The following is a 27,718-nucleotide window of genomic DNA, read 5'->3' on the forward strand; positions in this document are numbered from 1 at the left end:
AACAGGAGTTCTAGAAACAAAATTAGAAAAAAACAGAAAGCAAGAAATTCCCATAAACATAATTCAGGAAAATTTCTCTGAACACAAGTATATACTTTTTCAGACTAAAAAGGTTTACATAAAATACTAAAGATAATGAATTTAAAAGATCCACCCATACCAAGGCATAATGCAGTAACAACAATAATTTTTAAAATAATAAAAATACTGAAAGCTACCAGGGAGAAAAATTTTGTAAAGATTATAATTTTCAGCCTCTAATACCAATATACAAATAAGCTAGTTATCAAGTTTAAAGGTCAAAATAAGAAAAGAAAAAGTTTCACACAAGCAATGTCTAAAAAATTCTAACCCTCACCCATTCTTTCTCAAGAAATTACAAAGGAAGTGCCTCATCAAAATTAATAGACACCCCATTATCATCCTCCATAACTGCTCTGCTTTATTCTTCTGATGACATACTTATTACCGACCAGATCTCATTTCTGCCTTTCCCTTTTTTTAAATTCTCTACTATATTCCCAGTGCTAGAACAGCGATCAGCACCTTTCAAATTTGAAGGTCACTGTGGACAGAAGACAGACACTGCAGCTTAAGATGGAAGAGGAAAATTCTGAGTTGATAATGAAAGAAACTTCCAGATAACAGCTTTCTACAGACCTAAAGAGTAACCAATCCAGACTGGAACAGATAGAGAACCTGTAGTACATCTCTAAGAAAAACATTTGAATCAATAGATAGTAGGTGTGTTTGATCACATTGGCCCAAGTTTTATGATTCCAGTGGAAAATTTAGAAATAAATTTGTGGTGGGTACAGAGAAACTTAAATAAACAAAAAACAGGAAACTATTAATTCCAGAAGAAGAAAATGAAAGAGAGACAAGCAAGTGGGAGGAAGAAAGGAAGGAAGGAAGGAAGGGAGGGAAATAGGGAGGGCTATCCTGGTACATTTTGTAGCTCCGCTGTGAATACTTACATTGGCACAATAATGTAAATGGTGTATGGTTTTAACAAAATATTAAAATGTAACTGTACTGGAAACAACATAAAATGTGAATTGGAAAGAAAGAACAATATAAACAATTCAATGGTCATCTTCCATAGAAGACATCACTAGATAATGTCTAAAACAGAAAAATAAAGAAATAGCTATTAAATCATTTAGAAATATGAAGACAGGCAGACTCAACAACTAAGATTTAGTGAATATGGCTCCTTTGAGAAAGTAAGAATCAAAGGGGAGAAGAAAAACTGAGGCCAGTAACTGCTGTTTTTCTGTTTCAGTATTAAAATCATATGCTAACTAGACAATAGATATTTATCCAAAATATTGTGAAATGTCTCTAAATAACGGAATAAGCATTCAAGTCTTACAAATACTGGTATCAAAACTACGAAAATATAGATGCACGTGGGTGGTGCAGTTGAGCGCTGAATCTTAGCTTTGACTCAGGTCGTCGTCTTGGCGTCTTGGGATCGGGCCCTGTGTCAGGCTCCGCACTCAGCACAAAGTCTGCTTGGGACTATCTCTTCCTCTCCCTCTGCCCTCCCATTCTCACTAATAAATAAATCTTTTTTAAAAAAAATATGAAAATATAATTTTATAATAAACCATTAAGAATTATTTTTATTTTTTTTAATATTTTATTTATTTATTTGACAGAGACAGCCAGCGAGAAAGGGAACACAAGCAGGGGGAGTGGAAGAGGAAGAAGCAGGCTCCTAGCGGAGGAGCCTGATGTGGGACTTGATCCCAGAACGCTGAGATCACGCCCTGAGCCAAAGGCAGACGCTTAACGACTGCGCCACCCAAGCGCTCCAAGAATTATTTTTTAAAGTCAGTATTCTACATCCTACCAAATGAAATTAACTTTATCTCTACAGCTTTTGATCGTAAAATATTCTTTTTGTAAGTATTGATTTAAATATAAATTAAACAGAGGGATGAAGAATAATTTGTTAATAAAAACATATCAAACTATTTCATTTTCCCTATTAAATATATGAAAATTTAAAGGCTTGTGCTCTTCAATCAAATATCAGTATTAATATTTTAAGATGTTACAGTTATACATGCCTTTGTAAAACAAATCTAATTGTTAGATATAGCTCCAATTCCCTAAGTAAATGACAGAAACACCAGTAGGAGTCAAGGGAGGAGGCCACAGAGGAGAGCTCAAATAACGAAGGGAATGTATTAACACAAAATTGAGAGCCACATTATACACAGGACTAAAGGTCAAAACTAGAGAAAACTTGTTCATGGTCAAGATATAGTAATCTTAAGTGCTCAAAGTAAACGATCAAGAACTTTTCAACAGTGTTTGCGCCTTATGTCAGCACTCTCTCAACAGCTTATCTAACACAAATTCGAGTAACCACAAACCAGGAACGAATATGGCATAATAGTAAAGGACAGGTTTTTATTCCATTGTCTCTTTAGAGGGTAAAACAAATCATTACCTGAAATAGTATAAAATATTGCCCTTTGGAAAGCTTTGGCTTCAACGATTTCTGTGTACATACACTTAAATGTACATCCAATTTGTATAAATATTATAGCTCAGTTTATAAATGAAATATATACGCAGATCACTACAGTTAAGAAAAATAGGAAAGAAAAAGTCTATTAAAGTTGAACTGACAAATGGTTCCATTTTACAATTGCTTATTTAACAAATATTTTTGAATGTGAACTATGAGCAAAGAATTGAATATTTAGGATGCATTTATTTGGTTTACAAAATAAAGAATGCAAAAGTTTAAAAATCCAAGACTGAGATAGCCATGCAATCAATTACGTAAGTACTATAAACAGTTTTAAATTATTTATAAATAAAAAAAATAATCCTCTTACCATTCTGTTTAAGCATACATTAAAATTAATACAAGTCCCTTTAAAAATCTGTTTTTAAACTTTTTCAGGAAAAACATGTTCTCCAGCCAAAAATGATCCTTCAAATAACTTCCAAACTGGAATCAATTTAGCCAAGATCTTTTACTAATCAATACAGAAATCCTGATTTCAATAAAGGTGACAAAAGTTGCTCTAACCCTTTCCAGCTACAAGCTCTCAACAGATGATCATCATTAAGCTTATATCAGTGCTTCACATTCAAGAGCTATAAAAATGTGTCCTATTAGTACATGGTCAGTCTATTTGGCAACTCCAGTTCTCCAGACATATGGCAATTGCTGCCCTTTGAGGTCTGAAGTCAAGTCTTTAGGGAATCTCAAAGCCTGCACTGAAATTACAGGGAGTATTCATTAGAGACTGCTGGAGAGGAAACATGAAAGACTTCCATTAAAACTATATAAAATGGCTAATTATTTTTTAAAGATTTTTAAACCCTCTAGTGTACTCAGCAACAATAAAAAATACTTACCAACTGCATTATTTTTTTAAGAGCACTGCTTTCATGACATGGGTGAAAACAACTTTCTTCATGCCCTCCTATCCCCCACGCCTCAATATACCTATCATTTTATAAGATCATCAAGATTTTCTATCATGGGAGAAAATAAAATTATCTTATACCTCTAAACTCTTTCTACAGATTACTGTAAATATTTATTAAATGAGGTAGTTTTAGAGGCAAAGTTTTGTTTTCTAATATTTAATTTCAATTAACATATACTATGAACTTAAACCCAGCCAGACATACGTGTTTCTTTTTAAACGCTGCTTTTTTTATCCAAAAAAGTCTGCCTCTATTGCATTTTAATTCCATTTTAAATAATCATAAAAAGTTACAAGCACAGAATAATGTAAATTACTAATCAATCTATAAAATGGCATTTTGCAGATAATATTGTGGAAAATGTATGAAGATTCAAATGTTAAAAAATTTTAAAATGACAGTAAATTAACAGGAGTTAAAAGAAATCTCCTGTCTATGCTTTCTCAGCATTTTGAAAGACATCAAAAGGAAAAATATTTTCTAATTAATAACTGCTGTCATTTTAACTTTTCAAATGTGTAGACACTTTTTAACTTGAGAGAATGATTTGTTAAGGCTCACAACAAAACAATATTACTACAGAATATTTATTTCAGTAACAAATCTCTATAAAATGTTATACAAAATTCATTAGCTTGCCTCAATCATTTCTTGAATTCACATATATGTTGGTTTCTGACAGCCTAATTCCAAAAACCAATTACAACCTCAATTCATATGTAAAAAAGATAACAGAAAGCAAGTACGTTAAGCCAGTTTAAAAGAATAAAAATCTAAAGAAAACAGATTACAAATGATTTATATGAATGCCTAGTGCTGAAGTTAATTACAAGTAACCCAATAAAATAGTGCCTTTATTATTTGTACAGCAAGTAATAGCTCTAGATGTAAAAACCAGAACTCTTTCTGCTGACTTTTGCATGCCCGATCCCACAGCACACAACATTAAGAATTAAACATGTAGTAAATAAGGCATATATAAAACAGCAGTTTCTAACTAAAAACAGAGAACTCTCCTGCTGTTTAACCATTTGGGGTCTTCCACTCTAAACAGTGACCACTGTAAACCGATACTATGTGTTCACTGAATAAATTCTTAATGTTAATATAGTGTGAGATTTCAATGTCAGTGCAGTTTTACATCAAGTGAAAAATAACTGCAAAGCATCACATCCATTTTAATATTCGTAAGGGACAAATAACATCTTTTATGTTTATGCTATGAAATGATGATCCTTTAGAATTAAATTTTTCCAAATTCATGCTATACCTATCTATAAAGCTTTGGTCCGGATCTTAAATGTATACTATCTAAGACACATATACTCATGCTACAGTAACATGCTCCATAGTGACAAAGTGTAGCCAATAGTGTAGCCAATTACGGTATGCTTAATGACTCTCCTGGTAAAGAAGACGATGACTTTTCAGTCCAGAATGATTCCTTAATTCCTTCAAATACTTAACAGTGCACTACTATGATTTTAGCTGATATCAATTTTAAATATAATGCAAAAGTCCTAAGATGTGTTGGCATAAACATCACGTAGGCCATTCTTTGACCTACAACATAACTGAAATAGTGATACAATGAAATACTTGATAACCCAGTTTTGCTGCACAAATAAATCAAGACTGATGAAACAAATAATCAATAATACATCTCTGTAGCAGTATTTTACTCTTATCAATTTCACCTCCATTAGGAATACATGCAACATTAGCTTATTTTACTTTCGGGGAGGTATGGGTCAATAACTTCACAAACTAGTATTTGTCTCCTCAACTATGGTGAAACATTTTAAAGGTGGTACTCTCTATCTCTTTGATTTCTCAACACTACCTGATTCAATTTCCCAAATAACAGACATTCAGATGCTTGTTTAAGAAATCATACACTTAATTAGGTGAAGGTGAGAGGAGCCCTGCAGTAAGAACACTCAGAGATCATCAAAGCACTGCTAGATAAATTTCCTGTGGCTGATACAACAAATTGCCACAAACTTTAAATCTTTTCTCTCACAGTTCTAGAGGACAGAAATCCAAAATCAGTTTCACTGAACTTAAGTCCATGTATCAGCAAAGCTGCTCTCCTTTTGGATGCTCTAGGGTAGAATGTGTTCCTTGCCTTTTCCAGTTTTTGGTGGCTGTCAGCATTCTTTGGCTTGCGGCCACATTCCTCTCTGTTCTGCCTTCACATTGCCTTCCCTATGTGCCTATCTCCTTTTTTTTTTTTTTTTTAAGATCTTATTTATTTGACAGAGCGAGTGCATGAGCAGGGGGAGGGAGGGGCAGAGGAAGAGGGAGAAGGAGGCTCCCCACTGGGCAGGGAGCCCCACATGGGGCACAATCCCACAACCCTGAGATCATGACCTCAACCTGAGGGCAGACGCTTAACCAACTGAGCCACCCAGGAGCCCCTGTGTGCCTATCTCTTAATAACCATCTGACTCTCACTTATAAGAATAGATGTGATGGCTTTCAGGGCCCACCCAGACAATTCAGGAGTATCCCCTCATCTCAAAATCTTCAGCTCAATCACACACAAAATACCCTTTTTCCAAATACTGTAACATTCACACAGATTCCAGGGATTTGACATGGATATTTTTGAGGAGCCATTTTTCATCCTATCACAAGAGAAATCACATTAAAACAACAGGAACAGCAAGCTGAAGAAAAGTGAAGTTTACTAACAAGTTCAAAAAAGTCCAGATTCAGAGAAATAAAAACACTTTTTAATTAGTATATTACAACAAGAGCTGGAAAATTTTTTAAATAAGTCAACTTCTCCAAGTGTTGGCTCCAACAGTGACTGAGTTTTGTTTTCAGTTTCAGAAACTGCATTTAGTTTGCAAAGTATAAAGCCTATCAGGCTACATGAAACTGAAGGCTGGGTTGTGGAGCTACTAGTAACAAGCAGATATCACATAGAGCAACTTCTTAAAATTAGCAGCAAAGCAAATATACCACTGCCAAATGTCCAAATAAGTAAGGCAGCAGTCCAGACTTGGAATAAAGACTGATAAGAAATAGAAAGCTCCTTTAAAAAAGTTCTCACCCATTGTTTACTTTCTCATTGCTACCAACCAACTTCCTTTTTTCTTAATTTACGGTACTAGCAAATAGGACCCTATTCTCAGAAATTAGATTAGTGCTACAAAACAATAATGAATCTTTTGAATAGATATGAATATGATGAGACAAACTGAAAGATCAAGCTAATACATAAGCTTCCTTAGGTAAAGGAATAGATCATCTTTCCTCTAAAAAAGGAACAATAAGAAACCAAAATTAAATTTGCCCTCAACTATGTGGCAACCGATAACAAGAATAAACTGACAAACCAAGAGACCTAATAAAATCAGACCTCTGTTTTGGGGCTCCTGGCTGGCTCAGTCAGTGGACCATGCAACTCTTGATCTCAAGGTTGTGGGTTTGAGCCCCCACGCTGGGTATAGAGGTAACTTAAAAATAAAAAAAAAATAAAAATAAATCCTTATAAAAAAAGAAAATACCACTGTTTTAACTGAATACCTAATAATAAGCTTCCAAATTATTTTCAAAAATATTTAATTACTATCTAAAAAGAATGCAGTGTACACCCAGTATTTAGGACATTAGTATACATTTTCATACTCACTATATGTAAATGCACAATGTGGAAAGGAAAGTAGCAGGACAATGTGGAGAACAGGTTTAGGGTTAGGGAATTTGGTTTCTGATAAACTACGAAGAAAATGGCATGATATACAAAACACATATATCAAGTATCTGAATACTATTCACAAGGCAGCATAGAAGTAAATATAAAATAAAACAAAACAGCTATTAGAGACCTTGAAAATAAGGCAGAGGAGTTTGATTTTGACAAGACAGTAAACTACAGCTTCTCTTAGGAAATCTAAAGAGACTCTCCTAGGAAAGTAAATTTGTCAGAATGTACTGAAGGAGGTAAAATCAATAGAAAAGAGAAAGGTCATTTCACTGGATCATAATCTGTGGTTCTTTACAGAGGCTTTTTTCAAGTGATATCTCCTCTTGTCCCTTATTGTCTCCCTCATTCTACTAGGGCTCAAGATGAGACTCATCGTAATAAACTGTTAATGACAACAATATATTCGGCCAGGAAAAAAAGTTAATCAGCGGTGAACTAGATTAACTGTTAGTATCATATTTCTCAACTATAGTAACACAGAGGGTGTACTGAAAATAATGTAGTAGGAGGCACCTGGATGGCTCAGTTGGTTAAGCGCCCAACTCTTGATTTCAGCTCAGGTCATGATCTGAGGGTTGTGAGATCGAACCCTGCGCTGGGCTAGTGCTGGGTATGGAGCCTGCTTAAGATTCTCTCTCTCCCTCTCCCTTGCCCCTCCCCCCCTTAAAAAAAAAGCAATGTAGTATTAAAGGACTGAAGTATACAAAAAAGACCCTTAAAAAATCATTGGTGCAGTAATCCCTGTAACACCATCGATCTCACTTGTATTCAGGTATACAGCTGACTCCTGAATAATGCAGGGGTTAGGAGCATTGACCCCGCACAGCTGAAAAATCCACATAAGTTTTTGACTCCCTCAAAACTTAACTACTAATAGCCCACTGTTGACAAGAAGGCTTACAGATTAAACAGTCGGTTAAGACATATTTCATACGTTACATGCATTATATAATATATTCCTACAATTAAGTAAGCTAGAGAAAAGAAAATGTAATTAAGAAAATCATAAGGAAGAGAAAAAATACATTTACAGTACCGTATCAAACAAAAATCATATAAGCAGACTGACATAGTTCAAATAGTGTTGTTCAAGGATCAACTGTACTTTGCTGGCTTTCCTAAAAAGAGCTATCACTGTAGCTAGCACAGAAAATGGCAGAATCACCTTTGGGATCCTACGGAAAATGTTACCCATTAATCATGTCTACTTGGAAAAGGCCAAAAACTGCTTATCTATAAGAACTCTCCTAGTTCTAATATTCTATGGTTCAAGATGAAAATGGTCTAGACTCAGCAATATAGCCACTGAAAGGTAAGAAAATATTAAAAGAGACACTACAGAAAATGATGGGCTGAATTTGTGAGGCAAAGATCTAAAAAATTTATTTCATGAAAAGAAAACAAGAGTCACTTAAAATACTGAACAAAGAGAGAAGATTTTGTATGCTGTTACATTGTTGGGTAGAAGCTAGATATGAGCAGTGGAAGGAATACCTCAAGACCGAAACCCAAGCCCTTGAAGGGAAAATAGAGACAGGAGCTGGAGGTAAGGACGGTGATAAACAGGCCACACATTTTAAGCCCAGGAACACAACATCCTGACCTAGTGGCTTCCAAGACCCTGGGGCTAAGAGACCAAGAGCCACAGGTGCAGAACACGTGCTCCCCTCTTCCACCTCCGCCCCAGGGTAACCCCTAGACTCATTATAATATATCTGCATTGCAGGTACTTCCCCACCTCCATAGGGAAAGGCTGACATGACAATTCAGTACAAACCCTGTAGGGTAGAAAACTCTTCCTCTCAACCTTTGGAGGAGTCCCCTACGTGACTGGAAGCAGCCTCCATTAGATACCACCCCCCACTGTACATCCCAACTCTTCCCAGTCCAGGCAGACCCAATATTATCAGATCCTAAAAATCCTAGGGGCCAGTTCTACCTCAGGGAAGCTGCCCGCTCTCTCCTAGAGAGCACACTGCTGCTTTAACACAACTTTTCTGCTTTCACTTTGGTGCAGATCTCTAATTCTTTATTGCGTCAGTGCTAAGAGCCCAGACACAACACTTTTCATGCTGACAGATTCAGAAACTAATAACTTTAATTTACAACCTACTTTGCTCTAAGAACTGTTTTATATACTTTCTCATGTTATCTAATACAATCTCTATTACACCCATTCCATTCAAGAAACTGAGTCTTAAGCAAGTGAAGTCATTTGCCCAAGGTTACACAGTTAATAAGCGGCAGAGGAAAAACTTTATTAAAACTCAAAATCTATCATCACAGTATTTCCCTGGCCTCAGCCTCTTCTTAAGATCCTGTCCAAGACATCGTTTTCCTTTCTTCTTTTGTTGCTCATGAGGGAGACAACAGTCTCCTCTATCTAGTCTACCTCCAGCAGCTGAGGAATTTACTACTAGAAAAATAAACAAACAGCCTTCAGGATTCTGATTCTTACTTCATTCAGGCCTAAATCAAAAGTTCAAACTTCAGATTTTCTTAAAACGGAATACATGCTTTCATGTTATAAAGTAGCAGTTTAACTAAAAATAGATGCCTAAGAAATGCATAATAGATGGAATACATGTGCAATTATTAATACAAAAATCATTATCCCTTCCTAAATTATGCTATCATATACTAAATCTATGTTTTGAGTACTAAAGTACAAAATACCTGTGTTATCTCAGGGACAACTGAACCAAACACTGTAAACATTTCAGAAAGCAAAATTTAAATCTGAATCCTAAGAACTCTGAATATTCTGATTAAATCCATTATTATATAATATTTATGAAAAAAATATATGGTATGGGAATACAGCTCAGTCTTCACAAAGTTACCAGAGTCTAATATTAAACAAAAACATTCTCAAGCTTTATACTTTTAAGCTAGCTTTTCTGCAATACTTTACCTCAGTAGATTAATTTGAAATAGAAAAAAGGGCTAAGAAAAACCAAGCAATAATAGCTGAGAAACAGAGACACCGACTTGTATTCATAATTACATGAAAGCCAAAGAAAAAGGTTATGCTTAGATTATTCCCATTCATGTATTCTTCCTTTTTGCTCTCTTCCCAATCCCAATTTTAAAAGACCAGTTGTAAAATGGCAGGGTGCCAGATTAAAGCACACTTTATTTTCAGATGTCTCTATACTCATAGGCTGACTTCCTGTCAGGAAGAGTTCTATTTCAATGAATACCCCAATCAGCAGGGAACTTGCAGAATTAAGTGCCAGTTGATATTACTTTGTTTTGCATTTACCACCCTTGAGAATAATGTTCAAAGATCTAGTTATATAGTCAGCATGGTATCATCCTTCTGACTAGACTGCTAAGCCACAGGGTGTACTGCCAGTTCCACAAAATTTACCTTAAAAGGTTATGTTTTCTAAAAACTCGTGTGCTAGTGAATCAACAGGACGCCTGTGTTTCAGGATAAATCCTACATCTAAAGTTAAATTATGCTTCTATTCGGTTATAAGAAAGCCCTTTAAATTAATATTGGAAAGGTCTGCATCCAGACTTAAATAAAGATCAATTAATGGTCACTCACAAATCAACTTAAATATTTTATTTTCTGAAAGTAAAATGCAGTACTTTAGTCTGATTTATTTTTTAATGCTTTTGCTGCTGTTTTAGGAAGAAACGCTTCCATCTCATAAAAGGTATCTGTTATAAAAGTGTAAATCAAGTAACATCATAAATATTTTTACCACATTAGCACAAAGTTAGTAAGTTGATTTCAAGTATTTTAACATTGTTATTTAAGTGCATTTAAGATCTTTCATAATCAGTTAATATAGCTTGAATCTTGAACTACCTTTTCTAACTCTCACAGACTTCCCCTCATGCTCAAAGGTCTCTAGTTCCTTCCTACAAGGTCAACTGCTTCTATTGCACATAAAATTCTGAGCATTTCAATACAGAACACCTACACTCACAGTCTTTGTCTATTATAAGGATAAAACATTCACAGCAGCTCTAAGGCAAAATAGGTGATTGTAATAGAAGCCTATCTTATTTATCCCAATGTTAATCACTACCCTATTGATTCTCACCTATTCATAATCAAATGATCATAAGCAATGACAATAACAAGCTCAGAGGCAATTTACATTCACTTATTTTCTACAAGTACTTTCTAAGGATGAGGTATAAACACACACAAAAATTAAAAGGAGGGGTAACATTATGAAAGGCTGAAATATTAAATTATATTGATCTTAGTTGGACCATAATACAAATAAACTGATCTTAAGCCAACTGACTCAAAAGTCCTATTTTCATTGGAAAAAATAAGGTTGGTTACAAAGAAAATGGAATGATTTATTTATAGCATATCAAAGTGTCAACATTAATTTAATACACTTTGCAAATCTGTTACCATGCAAGGAACTTTTAGCAGTTTGAAACAAAATGGTAAATATCTTTCTACTCAGATATAGATTTGTTTCTTTCCTGAAACATTGACATACAAAGTATTAATACATTTAGGTAAGCACATCATTTGTAAGAGCTACCATCTGTTCATATTTTTTGTTAGAACGAGATATGATGTCTGAATCGATGCTAAGTTTCTGAAGCTAGTGACTTAAAGGTGATAGAAATAAATCCACAAAAAAAGGAAAATCTACAATGCACAAACTTGATTTCTTCATAGGAAGTTATCAGTTGTTAACTCTTTTAACAAGGTCTTTTGAGACCCTGATCAGGTGAAAAGGGTTTAATATGTATCACTTTCTTTAAAACAAGTAAATATAGGGTAAGAGTTCAGAATAAGGGTCTGAAGCCTATGTATTAAGGCTAACGTCTTTCACATCTTTAGAATTGAACAGAGCACTCATTAAACAAAATTATGTCTGCTCTTTACTTTTCAATTTATCAAAACTCAATTTAAAGGGAAATTTTACCTAAATATGGTAAATAGATTTATTCAACAAAATCCTATCAAATATTTATTTTATTACGATTATGACACTAATAAGCACAATAGACACAGAAAAAAATCAACAAGAAATCGTTTCCTGACCCTAAGGAGTTTTTCATCTAATGAAAGAAACAAAAATTATAATACAGTATGACACTAACAGAGCTCTTAAATCTGTAAATTTAACTCTTCTTTAGCACTCATCTCTGTAAACTGAACTCTGAAACACAGTTAAATTCAATGTTAAGGGCATGTAAGCTAAGAACAGAAGATAAGTAAGAGTTAACAGGATTTAGAATTACTTTTATTTTACAATAAAAGCGAAGAGAACATATTAAATGACTATTTTTATTATATAATATATGCACGGAGAGATTTTGGTAATGTGTTCTCATGCCAAAAATATCTACACATGTCACAGATTGAGGTTTTCAGATTGTATCAGAATAGCAAATTCCACTCCCATCGATTAATTTAATGTTTCTTCTTAAAATCTACCTGCGTGAATGTGAACTACCAGCATTCCAATCTCTACTCACTTCTCAGGGCTAAGGATTACCAAAATAGATTCTCTTTGTTTACTGTCTCAAGGAAATGCCTTATACATAAATTTTACTTTATAAAACACAGAATTACTACAGATTTCGGTGAAATCTAGCCTTATGTGGCAGAGTAATATCTTCACTCCAATTCTTTAACCCTAAAAAACTCTTTAATAATAACTTTGTATTTTTATTATATCTAGGTTTTGATTGAAAGCTACCTCAAATCCTGGTTGTTTGGATGAATAAATGGATGACATGTAGCGTACCTGCCACTTTATGATTAGGCTATGTAACTACAAAGAGTCTACTGCTAAAATTTTATTCATTTATTTGACAAATAGTTACTGAAAATTTATTTCATCAGAAACTGTATCATATGACATTCACATAGATTAGTTTCATTTTCTTTGAACCTCTTGGACCTCATTAAGTACATACCAAAGTTCAATTCTATAAATGGCTCAATAATATGTTATATCATTAATATAAAATATATTCTGACCATGCTTTTAAGACCTTATGCTAAATACCTGAATTTTATTATACAGCATAAATTACCACAATATTGGTTAAAAATGTAATGTGATTCACTCAGTCAATATAGGAAATAGCCATATAATCAACTGATGTCAAAATATTTGAATGTATCCTAAACCTGTCCTAAAAAAAAATTTGAATTTATTCTAAAATACACTTGAGCGTGCACACACACACACACACACACACACACACAGAGGGAAACCTGGTTAAACTTAAGATGTTCTGGAAAGAATCACCAACTCTTACTATCATCACTTCTGAAGATCTATCCCTCAGAAATAACATGTAAACTGGGAGTTATGTCCAAATTACCTACAAAGGAGAGAGAACAGATGACCTGAGATAATTTCTTCTAAATGAAGTAAAAATAAAATGTTTCATGAGTAACTAATTTTGCATATCTAGTGATTTTCCTTAGTCACTGTGATTGGAGAAGAAAGGAAAACAAAAGCAGAGTACTAAAAAAGAGACACTTCCTGAATTATTCACTGTCTCACCCTTGATGCAACAGGAACTTTTCCCATATTGTATTTTATCAAAATCATCCACATGTCCTATGACCACAAAGAGGATTCTGTTTTCAAATATGCTAATATTAGTCCCATTACACATTCAACAATAAACATAGTATGCCTATTTTAAACACACATGTGCACACACTCAAACACACACATTGACTAAAGGCTTTGAGGGGCCCTCCAGTAAAGAAAGCTAATTAAATTCAAACAACATTTACCAAATTTATTTACCACTATATACTTCTTTCACAGAATACCCATTATTATCACACAGTACACAAAGAGAGATTTGGTCTACTAGAAATTTTGCATAGTGAGAACTGATCAAACAAGCACATGGCTACCACAAATCCAACGAAGGAAAACTACAGGTACTGAAAGAAGCAGAGGAAATGCTTTAAGAATTTTAATATTCATTGATCCTGATGAAAATATAAAAACATAAATGGAACTCAAAAAAATTTCTGACTGTGAGTCACAGTCACCTAAAAAGACCTACTCAAGAACAAATAAAATGAGCATTAGATAAAATAGGGACTGACAGTCTCAAACTCCCCTTCTTGCCCTTCTATTTTTGTGTTTCACATCAAGTCCTCATAAACATATATGTTATATAACAATTATTTGTCTCTCATTTGATTATACTTTCTTTTAAAGGCGAGGCTTATATTAAAAGCATCTGATACATGTCTGCTAAATAAGGGAATACCACAAGCAGGCATAGACAGGAGGACTCAGAGAAGATAAATTCACAAAAAGCTCTGCGGAAAGTTAGCAGGAAGATGGCAGTCAAGGAGAACCCGAGGCTCACCTTGTCCCATGAACACAACTAGATAACTATCAAATCAATCTTAATATCCCAGAAATTCACCTGAAGACTGACAGAACAAACTCGACAACTAAAGGGAGAGAGAAGGCCACAGGAAGAAGGTAGGAAGTGCAGAGACATGGTTTAGGGGAGAAATGGATCACAGCTGCTGTGGAGGGGAGGTAGCCGTGGGCACAGAGAAGGGCAAGAAAGAGAAGAGCACACAGGGGAACACACAAGGAAAACATTTCTCTAAAGACACTGGCTTGGAAAATGAGAAGGGCTGAATTTCGAGAGTTCCTACAACCAGTGGGGCTTAAACCTTGAAGTTTAAAAGGTCAGCGGGCTTGGCTGCTCCTGGAGAGAAGGCAGGCAAACAACACAGGAACAGACAGCATATAAACAGCAATCTGAGGAACCCCTGGGGCACACAGTGGGAAGATTATTCACGTTTCTCAGAGGTGTCCCTGAAAGGCAGCGTTCACATAGACACCTCTCCAGGAACAAGTGAGGTGGATGGCACCATTTCCCTTCCGTGCTCCTCAGTAAACACAGAGTCACCTTCAAGAAAAAGTAACACCAACAGTGGCTGCCTACCTTGCTTATATCAAACCCTAGCACCCTGTACGCCAGTGGAACTGCCTGTCTCAGTCATACTTTCCTCGATTACAGTGCGGCAGGCCATTCCCACAGAAAACCAACACAAACGCCCCACACCACGCCTCCCAACCAGAGTTTCACAGGTTATTAATTCCAGTGGAGGTGGCGACAGTTCTCATTTCACAAGCAGGCCACAGCACACCCAGTTAAAACTTGCCCCATCCAGGCCGGGGATCAAATACACTCCCCACAGCAGGGAAGGAGAGCTTCTGCAGACAACTGGCCTGCAAGATAAGGAGGTGGAACACAAGAGCAGAGCACACGCACCACACACAAGAGACATTTCCCAAAATGCCAGGCCCTGGGCACTACATAACCTCGTTTTCATAATGCCACCACTCTCAGGAGCAGGAGACAGAAATGGCTTTACCAACACACAGAAGAATACAAAGAATTAGATAAAATGCCAAAATTGAAGAACTTATCCCAAATGAAAGAACAAAATAAGGCCATGGCCAGAGATTTAAGCAAAATAGATGTAAGTGATGTGTCTGATTGAGAATTTAAAGCAATGATCATAACAATACTCAATGGGCTTGAGAAAGGAAGACATCAGTGAGATGCTTATCTTACAAATAAAAGAGTTAAAAAAGAATTAGAAATGAAGAGTGAAAGAAATAAGATTACAAAAATAGTTCATGCAATCAACGGAAGGCTAAAGAAGCAGAGGAACAAATTAGTGACCTGAAAGCTGAACAAAAGAGAGAAAGAAGAATTACACAAAATAAGAATAGACTTAGAGAACTCAGTGACTCCATCAAACATAGTAACGTTCATATTATAGAAGTCACAAAAGAAGAAGAGAGAGAAAAGGGGGCAGAAAATTTGAAGAAATAATAGCTGAAAACTTCCCTAATCTGGGAAAGGAAACAGACATCCAGGTCTAGGAGGCACAGTGAATTCCCATCAAAATCAACAAAACAGGCTAACACTAAGACATACTGTAATTAAATTTGCAAAATATAGTGATAAAGAAAAAAATCTTAAGAGTAGCAAAACAAAAGAAGTCCTTACTTACAAGGGGAAACAAGCTGGAGATTTTTCACCCGAAACCTGACAAGCCAGATGGGAGTGGCATGATATATGCTATGTGCTAAATGGAAAAATCTGCAGCCAACAATACTCTATCTAGCAAGGCAATCATTCAGAACAATAGGAGAGATAACAATTTTCCCAGAAAAACAAAAATTAAAGGAGTTTGTGACCACTAAACCAGCACTGCAAGAAATATGACTGGAAAGGAGAAAACAAAAACAACACTATAAAGGCAGGAAACACAAAAGCAGTTGTACAAATGAATATCTCTGTAAAAATCAGTCAAGGAACTCACACACACACAACAAGGATACAAAATATAATAACATTTCTAAAACATGGGGAGATTAGAAAAGAATGGGTTCAAACATGAACATCAATCAACTTAATATAGACTACTATTTAATATATACAAACCTAATGGTAACCATATATTAAAAACCACTAATAAACATGTAAAGAATAAGGAGAAAGAAAACAAACATATCACTAAAGAAAATCAGCAAAATATGAAAGAGACAAAGACAAGAAAGGATCAGAGCAAATCTGCAGAAACAACCACAAAACAATAAAATGGCAATAAATTTATCCATAATTACTTTGAATGTTAATGGACTAAATGCTCCAATCAAAAGACATAGGGTGTCAGAATGGATAAAAATAGAAGACCTATCTATGTGCCTTCCAAAGAGCCTCATTATAAACTAAAGGACACCTGCAGATTGAAAGTGAGGGGATGGAAAAACATCTATCGTGCAAATGGAGGTCAAAAGAAAGCAAGTGTAACAATACATGTATCAGAAAACCAGACTTTAAAACAAAGACTATAATGAGAGACAAAGAAGGGCACAATAATAAAGAGGACAATGCAACAAGAAGATATAATAATCTTAACTATTTATGCACACAACATGAGAGCCCACAAATATACAAAACATTTAATAATAAATATAAAGGAACTAATTGATAATACAATAATAGTAGGGGACATTAACACCCCATGTACATCAATCGACAGATCATCTAAACAAAAACACAACAAGGAAACAATGGCTCTGAACAACACAATGGACCATATGGACTTAACAGACATATTCAGAACATTCCAAACTAAAACAGCAGGATACATATTCCTTTCAAGTGCACATGGAACATTCTCCAAAATAGAACACATACTAGGTCACAAAATAGAACTCAACAATACAAAAAGACTGAAGTCATATCATGCACCTTTTTAGACCACAATGCTATGAAGCTAGAAGTCAACCACAAGAAAAAATCTGGAAAGACCACAAATACATGGAGGTGAGACAATGTGCTACCTAAAAAATGAATGGGTCAACCAGAAAATCCAAGAAGAAATTTAAAAATACACAGAAACAAATACAAATGAAAACGCAGCAGTCCAAAACCTTCGGAATGCAGCAAAAGTGGTACTGAGGGGGAAGTACACAGCAATGCAGGCCTACCTCAGAAGGCAAGAAAAATCTAATATAAACAACCTAACCTTACACCTACAAGAGCTAGAACAAGAACAAACAATGCCTAAAGCCAGCAGAAGGAAGGAAATAATAAAGATTAGAATAGAAATAAATAGTCCAGAAACTAAAAAACAATAGAACAGATCAACGAAACCAGGAGCTGGTTCTCTGAAAAAAAAAAAATAAAATTGATAATCTTCTAGCCAAACTCACCAAAAGAAAACACAAAGGACCCAAATAAATAAAATCACAAATAAGAAAGAAGAAATAACAAGCAACACCACAGAAATACAAACAACAGTAATAGAACATTACGAAAAACTATATGCCAACAAATTAGACAACCTTGAAGAAATGGATAAATTCCTAAAAACACATAAATTACCAAAACTGAGTCAAGAAGAAATAGGAAACTTGAACAGACCGATAACCAGCAAAAAAATTGAATCAGTAATCAAAAAACAATCGGGGCGCCTGGGTGGCACAGCGGTTAAGCGTCTGCCTTCGGCTCAGGGCGTGATCCCGGCGATCTGGGATCGAGCCCCACATCAGGCTCTTCTGCTATGAGCCTGCTTCTTCCTCTCCCACTCCCCCTGCTTGTGTTCCCTCTCTCGATGCCTGTCTCTATCTCTGTCAAATAAATAAATAAAATCTTTAAAAAAAAAAAAAAAAAAAAACAATCGCCTAGGACCAGAATGCTACAAAGGCAAATTATACTAACATTTAAAGAAGAGTTAATACCTATTCTTCTCAATTCCAAAAAATAAAAAAGGAAAACTTGCAAATTCATTCTATGAGGCCAGTATCACGCCAATACCAAAACCAAATAAAGACACCAGGAAAAAAGAGGAACTTCAGAGCAACATCCTTGATGAACACAGATATAAAAATCCTCAATAAAATACTAGCAAACCAAACCAACAATATATCAAAAAAAAAAATCATTCAGCACGACCAAGTGGGAATCTCCTGGGTTGTGAGTGTAGTTGAGTATTCACAAATCAATCAGTGCGATACATCACATTGATAAAAGAAATAAGAACCACATGATCGTTTCAAAAGATGCAAAAAAAAAAAATTTAACAAAGTGCAACACCCATTCATGATAAAAACACTCAACAAAGTAGGGTTAGAGGGAACATATCTCAACATAATAAAAGTCATAATGAAAAACCCACAGCTAATATCATACTCGATGGGGAAAAACTGAAAGCTTTTCCTCTACTGTGAGGAACAAGACAGGGATGTCCACTCTCACCACTTTTACTCAACATAGTACTGGAAGTCCTAGCCACAGCAATCAGACAACAAAAAGAAATAAAAGGCATTCAAATCATCAAGGAAGAAGTAAAACTTTCATTATTTGCTGATGGCATGATAGTCTACATAGAAAACCCAAAAGACTTCACCTTTAAAAAACTGCTAGAACTGATACACGAATTCAGTAAAGTCACAGGATACAAAATCAACATACAGAAATCTGTGGCATTTCTACACACCAATAATAAAACAGCAGAAAAAGAAATTAAGGAATCCATCCCATTTACAAATGCACCAAATACAATAAGATACCTAGGAATAAACCTAACCAAAGAAGTGAAAGACCTATACTCTGAAAACTATATAATACTGATGAAAGAAATTGAAAGAAGACACAAAGAAATGGAAAAACATTCCATGGTCATGGATTAGAAGAAGAAATACTGTTAAAATGTTTATACTACCCAAAACAATCTATAGACTTAATGCAATCCTAATAAAATACCAACAGCATTTTTCAAAGAGCTAGAATAAACAATACTAAAATATGTGTGGAAACAGAAAAGACCCCAAATAACCAAAGCAACTTGAAAAAGAAAAACAAAGCTGGAGACATCACAATTCCAGGCTTCAAGTTATATTACAAAGCTGTAGTGATCAAAACAGTATGGTACTGGCGCAAAAACAGACACAGAGATCAATGAAACAGAATAGAAAACCCAGAGAGGAATGCACAACTACATGTTAAATTAATCTTCAATAAAGTGGGAAAGAATATTCAATGCAAAAAAGACAGTCTCTTCAACAAATAGTACTGGAAAAGCTGGATAGCAATATGCAAAAGAATGAAACTGGACCACTTTCTTAACACCAAACACAAAAATAAATTCAAAATGGATTAAAGACCTAAATGTGAGACCTGAAACCATAAAAATCCTAGAGGAGAACACAGGCAATAAGTTCTTTGACATCAGCTGTAGCAACCTCTTTCTAGATATGTCTCATGAGGCCAGGGAAATAAAAGCAAAAATAGACTATTAGGACTTCATCAAAATAAAAAGCTTTTACACAGTGAAGGAAACAATCAACAGAACTAAAAGGCAACCTACAAAATGGGAGAAGATATCTGCAAATGACATATCTGATAAAGAGTTAGTATCCAAAATATATAAAGAACTTATACAACTCAACACTCAAAAAATAAATAATCCAATTAAAAATTGCACAGAAGACATGAATAGACATTTCTCCAAAGAAGACATACAGATAGCCAACAGACACATGAAAAGATGTTTAACATCACTCATCACCAAGGAAATGCAAATCAAAACTACACTGAGGTATCACCTCACACTTGTCAGAATGGCTAACCTCAACAACACAAGAAACAACAACTGTTAGTAAGGATATAGAAAAAAGGGGAACCTTCCTACACTCCTAGTGGCAATGCAAACTGGTGCAGCCACTCGGGAAAACAGTATGGAGGTTCCTCAAAAAACAAAAAATAGAACTACCATACGATCCTGCAATTGTATTACTAGGTATTTACCCAAAAGAATACAAAAATATTTATTCAAAAGGATACACACACTCCAATGTTTATAGAAGCACCATCTACAATAACCAAATTATGAAAAGATTCCAAATGTCTACCGACTGATGAATGGATAAAGATGTGGGAGGTGTGTGTGTGTGTGTGTGTGTGTGTGTGTGTGTGTGTGTGATGGGATATTACTCAGTCATAAAAAAGAATGAAATCTTGCCATTTGTAACAACGTGGATGAAGCTAGAGAGTATTATGCTAAGCAAAATAAGTCAGAGAAAGACAAATACCACATGATTTCACTCATATGCGGAATTTAAGGGAAAAAAAAAAAAACGAGTGAAGGAAGGGGAAAAGAGAGAGAGGCAAACCAAGAAACAGAATCTTAACTATAGAGAACAAACTGATGGTGACCAGAGGGGAGATGGGGTGGGATGGGTTAAATAGGTGATGGGGATTAAGGAGTATACTTGTGATGAGCACCCATGATGTATGAAGTGTTCAATCACTGTCCTGTACTCCTAAAATTAATATTACACTCTATGTTAACTAAATGGAAGTTAAGTAAGAAACTATAAAGATAAGTAAATAAATCAAGCTAGCAAGAAAGAAAGCAAGCAAGCTCTGTAGAATAGATAACATTTGAACTGAACCTGATAGACCCTAAAAACAAAACATCCTAAAACTATAGTCAATGGCCTCATCACACTGCTGTATAAAAGCTCCATACTGCAGGATTTCCTTATAGGAAAAAAAACGCATACGTTAAGAAGTCATTTCCAATAAGCAACTTATAATACTCAAAATTCCTATTCTGTGGCTGGCAAAAAGATAACCTTTTGTTTAACTAGCTCAATTATTTCTTTAAAAAAAAAAAAACAACCCACATCACTTTAACACTGGATAGTGAATTTAAATGAAAAAAGTTTAAGTGTACCCTAAATACAGCACACTCTGAGTATCCAAGCACCACATTTAAAAGAAGTAAATCTCTGTTTAAATTCTACAATGAGTAAAACTCAATCACCGTAACAGAAGCAAATCAGTAGCAACTTGAGAAAACAGGGATAGAGAATGATTGCAAAGAGGTACAAGGAACTTTCTAGACTGAAATGGTTATTACATCATTGTGTATATGTCAAAATTCATCAAACTGTAAATTTAAAATATGTGCATATATACAGTACATAAATTATACTTCAACATGTTGATTTTTTTAAAAAGAGGTAAAACTGACTAAGCTAAAGGACAATGAAAAAACAAAGACCCTATTTATAAATGAACACGACTACAGAACTGGGTTAGGACAAGATAGCAGAAAATAAAAATGAACACTTAATACACATCTAATAATATGCAAGAAGTATGGGCATATTTCATAATGAAAAAGACCAAAAAGGCTTGTGACTTGTGACCATTGTTACCATTCAATTATTAATTACACAATTATATAAATATTTAGTTGGATAGTAATTATGCTGGATTTTGGAGATAACAAAATAGAGTGTTTGTCTTCAAGAAACTTATAGTCCGATGGGAGAGAAATAAAAACCACAGGCAACTTAAACAATGAAAGATATAACAGGCAATGAGAGCTCTGAATGAACACTAGACTTAGAAGCCTGGGGCAAAAAGAAGTCAAAGAAAGCTTTCCATTTCCAGAAAGACTGCTGTGTAGCTGGAAGCTGGATTATTTTATCTATAAAAATTCACTAAGCAGCCATGATGTGCCAGGGACTGTGTTGAGTACCACGTATACTTTACCAGGCAAAACAGAGAGAGTTGTTACCTTCACAGGGCCTAGAGTACAGACGGGGAAGCTGACAGTAAAAAAGTAACAAGGGTTACAGGTATACCTAAAATTGGTGGTACATTCTATGAGGAATGCTAGAATGAGGATAAGCAAAAAGATACCAACCAAAGATACCAAAGATAGATATGATGATCTGTGAAGAGACAATTAAGCTGAGTTCTGAAGGATGAAAAGAAGTCAACAATTAGAGTCACCAAATTTGAAGGAGGGAAATTTTAGGGAAAGAAAAGGCATATGCTAAAAGATAAAATTATGATGGCACAATTTGGGTAACTAAATAGTTCGGCATAGTTTGAGAACATATAAATTGAGCGTGAGATTATAAAAATAAAGTGGTAAGAAATAAGGTCAAGCAGTTAAGCAAGACCTAATAATGAAGGACACTTTCATGCCATGGTACAGAGCTGGTTTGCTTTTCTTCTCCTGCCCCCACCTTGGTTTGTTTCAATTATCTACTTTACTCAAAATACTCATCACAACTACAAAAAGGAAAAGTTCATGAAATAAAAAGTCAAGAGCAGTAACATTAATGTCACATATTTAGAAGAGATAAACTTAAAAAGGAGAAGAAAACTAGGGTGCCTGGGTGGCTCAGTTGTTAAGCATCTGCCTTCAGCCCAGGGCGTGATCCCAGAGTCCTGGGATCGAGCCCCGCATCGGGCTCCTTGCTCCGCTGGGAGCCTGCTTCTTCCTCTCCCACTCCCCCTGCTTATGTTCCCTCTCTCGCTGGCTGTGTCTTTGTCAAATAAATAAATAAATAATCTTTAAAAAAAAGAAGAAGAAAACTAGATTTAGAAAAAAAATTATAAGACACTGAAGAAGGGAGAAAAATTTTACTATAAAGATTCAGGGAAAAAAACCTCAAGTAGCAAAAATCCAAACATAAAACTGAAATAAAAGAACCATAAAAATCATATTAGAATTTTTAAATTCATAATTCAGGGGTATAGAAAGAAACACCTGAATCTAAAAGACCAAACCTTATCTTATAACCGTCATGTGAAAAAAAATATTTCCAAAATAGGAACAATCTACATATTCTGATAAAAAAAATTTTAAAGAAATATCAGACTAACAGTATTTTAAATTAAGTTTTGCTGCTAATTAATTACTCGGACAGGATGCTAGGCCAGACTACATGGTGCTTCTAGTTTTTCTATATACTCTATGCATTTCTGATAAATGGGAAAAGAATAGATGACCTGGCAGAAGGCTCAGACAATAATATGTGATTTACAGGACATGAATGCAGCTACCATAAGATTTATCTGACAGCCCTCTCCGATAGTGGACTGTTGAGTATCCGATGCAATGATTTCTAGTCTAGAAAGTCTACTACTGAGTAGCCATACACATTATTTATTTATTAGATGTTTTGGGTTGAAACCATTTTTAAATGATGCACTTCACAATGCACAGTCATAAATTTAGCTTTAAACCCAAGAAGGGAGGTAGTGTTATTGGAATGTATGTCAGACTGAATTAGGATGAGCAAAGCAACGCTTTTATAAAGTGGCCTTGAATGCAATGTCAATTCTTTCAAAAATGATATTAATGTCAAATGAGCATGATACAAACACTAACACAATGCTAGAATAATATTACTTGAAATATTTAGCATTTTCTTTAAATTCATATAGATTTCTACAAGGTTTATACACATATACAACAAATACCAGGCACAAATAAGTTACATGCTTATGAAAAACTAAATATGAAATATAAATGAGAGTCTGTTCAATTTTTTTTCTATGCATCAGAGAGTACACAGTTTCCTGAAAAATGTATACAATCTTATTTTAAAGAAGTAAAAAAATTTTAAATCAAGCTTTGAAGATTAAGTAGCTCTTGAATTATTTTACATGGGATTCAATATACGAATAAACCTAATTTAACAAATCTTCAGTATTTAACTTTACTCAAAAATGTAATGCTGAGTATGTTAAGAAAACTTTTCTACTCTAAATAATAGGATTTTTGCCTTAACAATGTTAAAATGTAAATGAGATAAAATACGAAATGGTGTCTAATCAACCTAATAGTGAATAAGTGAATATTGAAAAATATAATCCTAGTTGAAGCTTCAAGAAAATATATAGTGTGATCTGTTTGGTCTTAACGACAGCAAACCAAATGTGATCATTTCCACATTTCTTAAATTTAGGCCCTAATCTTTCTTTTGTAATAAAATGTGGCTAATTCAAACACCTTGTTAAAAAGAATGCAAAAAGAAAGCAAGTTCTGAATGGATTCAAAGAAAATAATCAGAACATGGCTGATTGTCATGAAATTAACACCAACTAATTTGTAAAGTTTTAAATCAAATTTGCAGATGTTAAGTTCATAAGCATATCCCATTACTTATGTGATTAAAAAGGAGTTTTTGACCTGATCTTTCGATCTTTGGCACTCAATCCTCTCCATCTCCCCTTAAAAAATTAATTAAAATTTTAGCAATATGCTAGCTTTTCACTTCCCACCCTATCTCAGACTAAAAAAAAATTATCAATCAAACTCAAGCCATCCCCACCCAGTATCTGCAAAATGTCGACTTCAAATTCAATATCATATCTCAAGCTTTCATGTAGAAAAAGACAGTTCACTTCTTAACAAAATAAATCACTTTTGTGATTGCCAATCTGACCTCTTTGAATTAGGAAAATTCAAAGTGAAAATGTAATTATCACCCCGGAACAATCTGTATACATCTGGAGCTAATTCTGGCTTCATTTTTCACATCATTTTTCACACTGGGCTACATCTTATAGAGATGCCATGGAACTTTTGAAGAACTCATAAAAAATTGTAAGGACTTCAAATAACCAATAATGTATTTGATTTTATTCAAACAAAAATCTTGAGAATATCTGATTTTTGTAACTTACTCCACTAAGTGATCTTCATATCCCATTTGATTGGATTAGTATTAAACAGCAGTGTGACATACATGATAAATAGGTGCATTAAAACATGTCATTCTTCATCTTTTTAGCATCTAACATTCAACTATGTAACATACTATCTGAAACAGCTCTGATGTATCAAGAATATATTCAATTCTTCTGAACTAAAAAGTGGAACGGTGTTATCAAAATTCACCTTTGAAACAATTATATCTGTATAAACAATGTCATACTTTGTAAAGAAATATCCAAAATGGTAAGCAAATACTTCTTAAAAGTAAGGGTAATTTTGTATTGGTTTAAGAATGGCATATGGTAATTCGGATCCAAGAAATAAACAAGCAATTATTTCAAATCAAATTAATGAAAAATTTTCTACATTAAGCTTTTAAAGGAATGGAATTTTCTAAAGGAGATGATTAAATTATAAAAACATGATTCTTGCTAAATCTAAGGATAATAAGCTCACTAGAAACATAACTACTCCTCACAAGTTCATTATAAAAATCCATTAGGTGTAATCTCTAGAAGTAATTGTTCTTATTGCATTTTATTGACAATGCATAGTATTGATTTTTCACACCTTCTATGATTCTTTAATTTGTATTCATGAAATGTCTATCAGCACAGTCTAAATAAATTTGGCAATATAGGTGCTAAAATGAATAAATCGATGCAAAGAAACATTAATTTTGCATTATCCTTATTCGTCAGGCAAGTAAACCACAAGAGCTGTAAATGAAGGTCAAAGGTTTTGAAATGGGTCAGAACCCTTGACCTCTAGACCAATACCCTTCCTATTAAAAAAGACTATTTTAAAGTTTTAAGTAGGGAAATTTACTACCAGCAAAATATCATGTTTAAAAGACTACAAAGAAAACTCTCAATAAAAATACTCATGTTTAACTGCAAAACAGGAAAGAAAAACCATCACAAGATACATGATTTTTACTAAGTTTTCTAAAAATCATTAAAGTTTACCACATGAGGTATAAAATTTCTGAATATTGAAAGCAATTTTGCTTTAGGAATTTATTTACTACACCTTATTATGATGGCTGCCATATTTTTGTTGATGTTTTCCCAAATCTACTCTGTATGTCAAAAATAATTAGCAATGACAAGAATTCACAATTATTTATCACTCATTTTATAACCTCTACACAAAAGGGAAGTAAACCCATTATTCCTAGGGGAGTCAGAGTGGCACTCCACAAGGTACAGAAATAAATCTGTTTCTATAACCTTAATATATGCAGCAAAAAATTTTAGCCACCTCAAGATCATTTTTAATGTGATTCTAAAAACCTGTTTCTCATTCATCTGTTCTCTCTCAGCACTCACTACAAAATTATCTGCTAGTATCAAAGACAAGAAGTAATCCTTGTGCAATACAAATAAAATTATTTTAAAAACTGCGAGCTTAAACGCTATTAGAGCAAAAATTTCTACTAAAACAATTATAACTTCCTTGTAAAATAAATTCATGTAAGAATTTACTTTTAATCCAACATTTATTCCTGTTACTCACCTGAGAACACAGTAGCATAACCAATTCCACAACCGAACTACTAGACTTCATGCAAACCAGACCTATTTTAAAGAGAATTTAAAAGAAAAATTACAAAGTAAAAAATAAGTATGAAGGATCTGTTATACAACTTTATCCAAATTGGTTTTTAAAACAAAATTTAACATCTTGCTAAGAACCAAACCCACACATATTTGATCATATGAGTAAACAAAATACTCTGCAATTACTTTAAACTTGGTATCAAAACTACCACGATTTCATTTGTAAACTATTTCATCTCAGTATTCAATGTACTAAAACATGAGAACTCCATATATAATGACATTTCACAATACTGAGAAATGTGCACAACATATGCCATATTGATCAATATCATCTACATTTTGTTTTGGAGAGAGCTGATTGTTATACATGCAGAGAAGGGAAATGGCTCCCTGACCTTTGCTTTCTCCACCACACTCTCTCCCTTCAACCCTCTAGCTATCAATCAAGTTTCCATTTTGTTTCATGGCAGCAGACATCCCAAACACTCTTATTAGTACCTTGACCTGTGACCTCACACTAAACCTTAACAGAAGTGCAAGCGTTCTGTTATATATTCTTGATTTCTTATAAATAAATTCATTTACATTTTCTCTTTTCTGTTTTATTTGTGTTCACCAAGAATATCTAAGGAAGGAACTTCTAAACAATTAATACATATCTGAAGACTTCCTTAGTTATGGTTACCAACAAAATCGTAAAAAGTTCATTCAAAGAACACTTCATAATCAGTATGTTAAAAAAGCAATGCCCATAATTAAAAGCACTAAATTACTAAATTACATTACTAATAATCAGAAAAATTGTAATTTTTCATTCTATATTTCTCTAAGCAAACACAAGTTTAGAATCTAGGGTGTAGCAACTAAAATAATTCCCGGTGGCCCCTTACACACCCTACAGAATTATCTTCTTTCTTTCTTCCC

The 27,718-nt window shown here is 34.2% G+C and overlaps 1 protein-coding gene across 4 annotated transcripts in view; it reads right to left on the reverse strand.

The window, feature by feature from the left end:
* LRBA (LPS responsive beige-like anchor protein) overlaps nucleotides 1–27,718 on the reverse strand; it is a 791,030-nt gene that overhangs the window by 475,372 nt on the left and 287,940 nt on the right. For all 4 annotated transcript variants that reach the window (XM_087866503.1, XM_045798851.2, XM_045798849.2 and 1 more), the window contains one exon: nucleotides 26,748–26,809. In XM_087866503.1, the coding sequence (XP_087722629.1) occupies nucleotides 26,748–26,809 (62 nt within the window). The remainder of the gene's footprint in view (nucleotides 1–26,747; nucleotides 26,810–27,718) is intronic.

The sequence above is a fragment of the Ursus americanus genome, chromosome 13 (genome assembly GCF_024610735.1).
Source record: "Ursus americanus isolate L20-20 chromosome 13, mUrsAme1.1.p, whole genome shotgun sequence".
NCBI lineage: Eukaryota > Metazoa > Chordata > Mammalia > Carnivora > Ursidae > Ursus > Ursus americanus.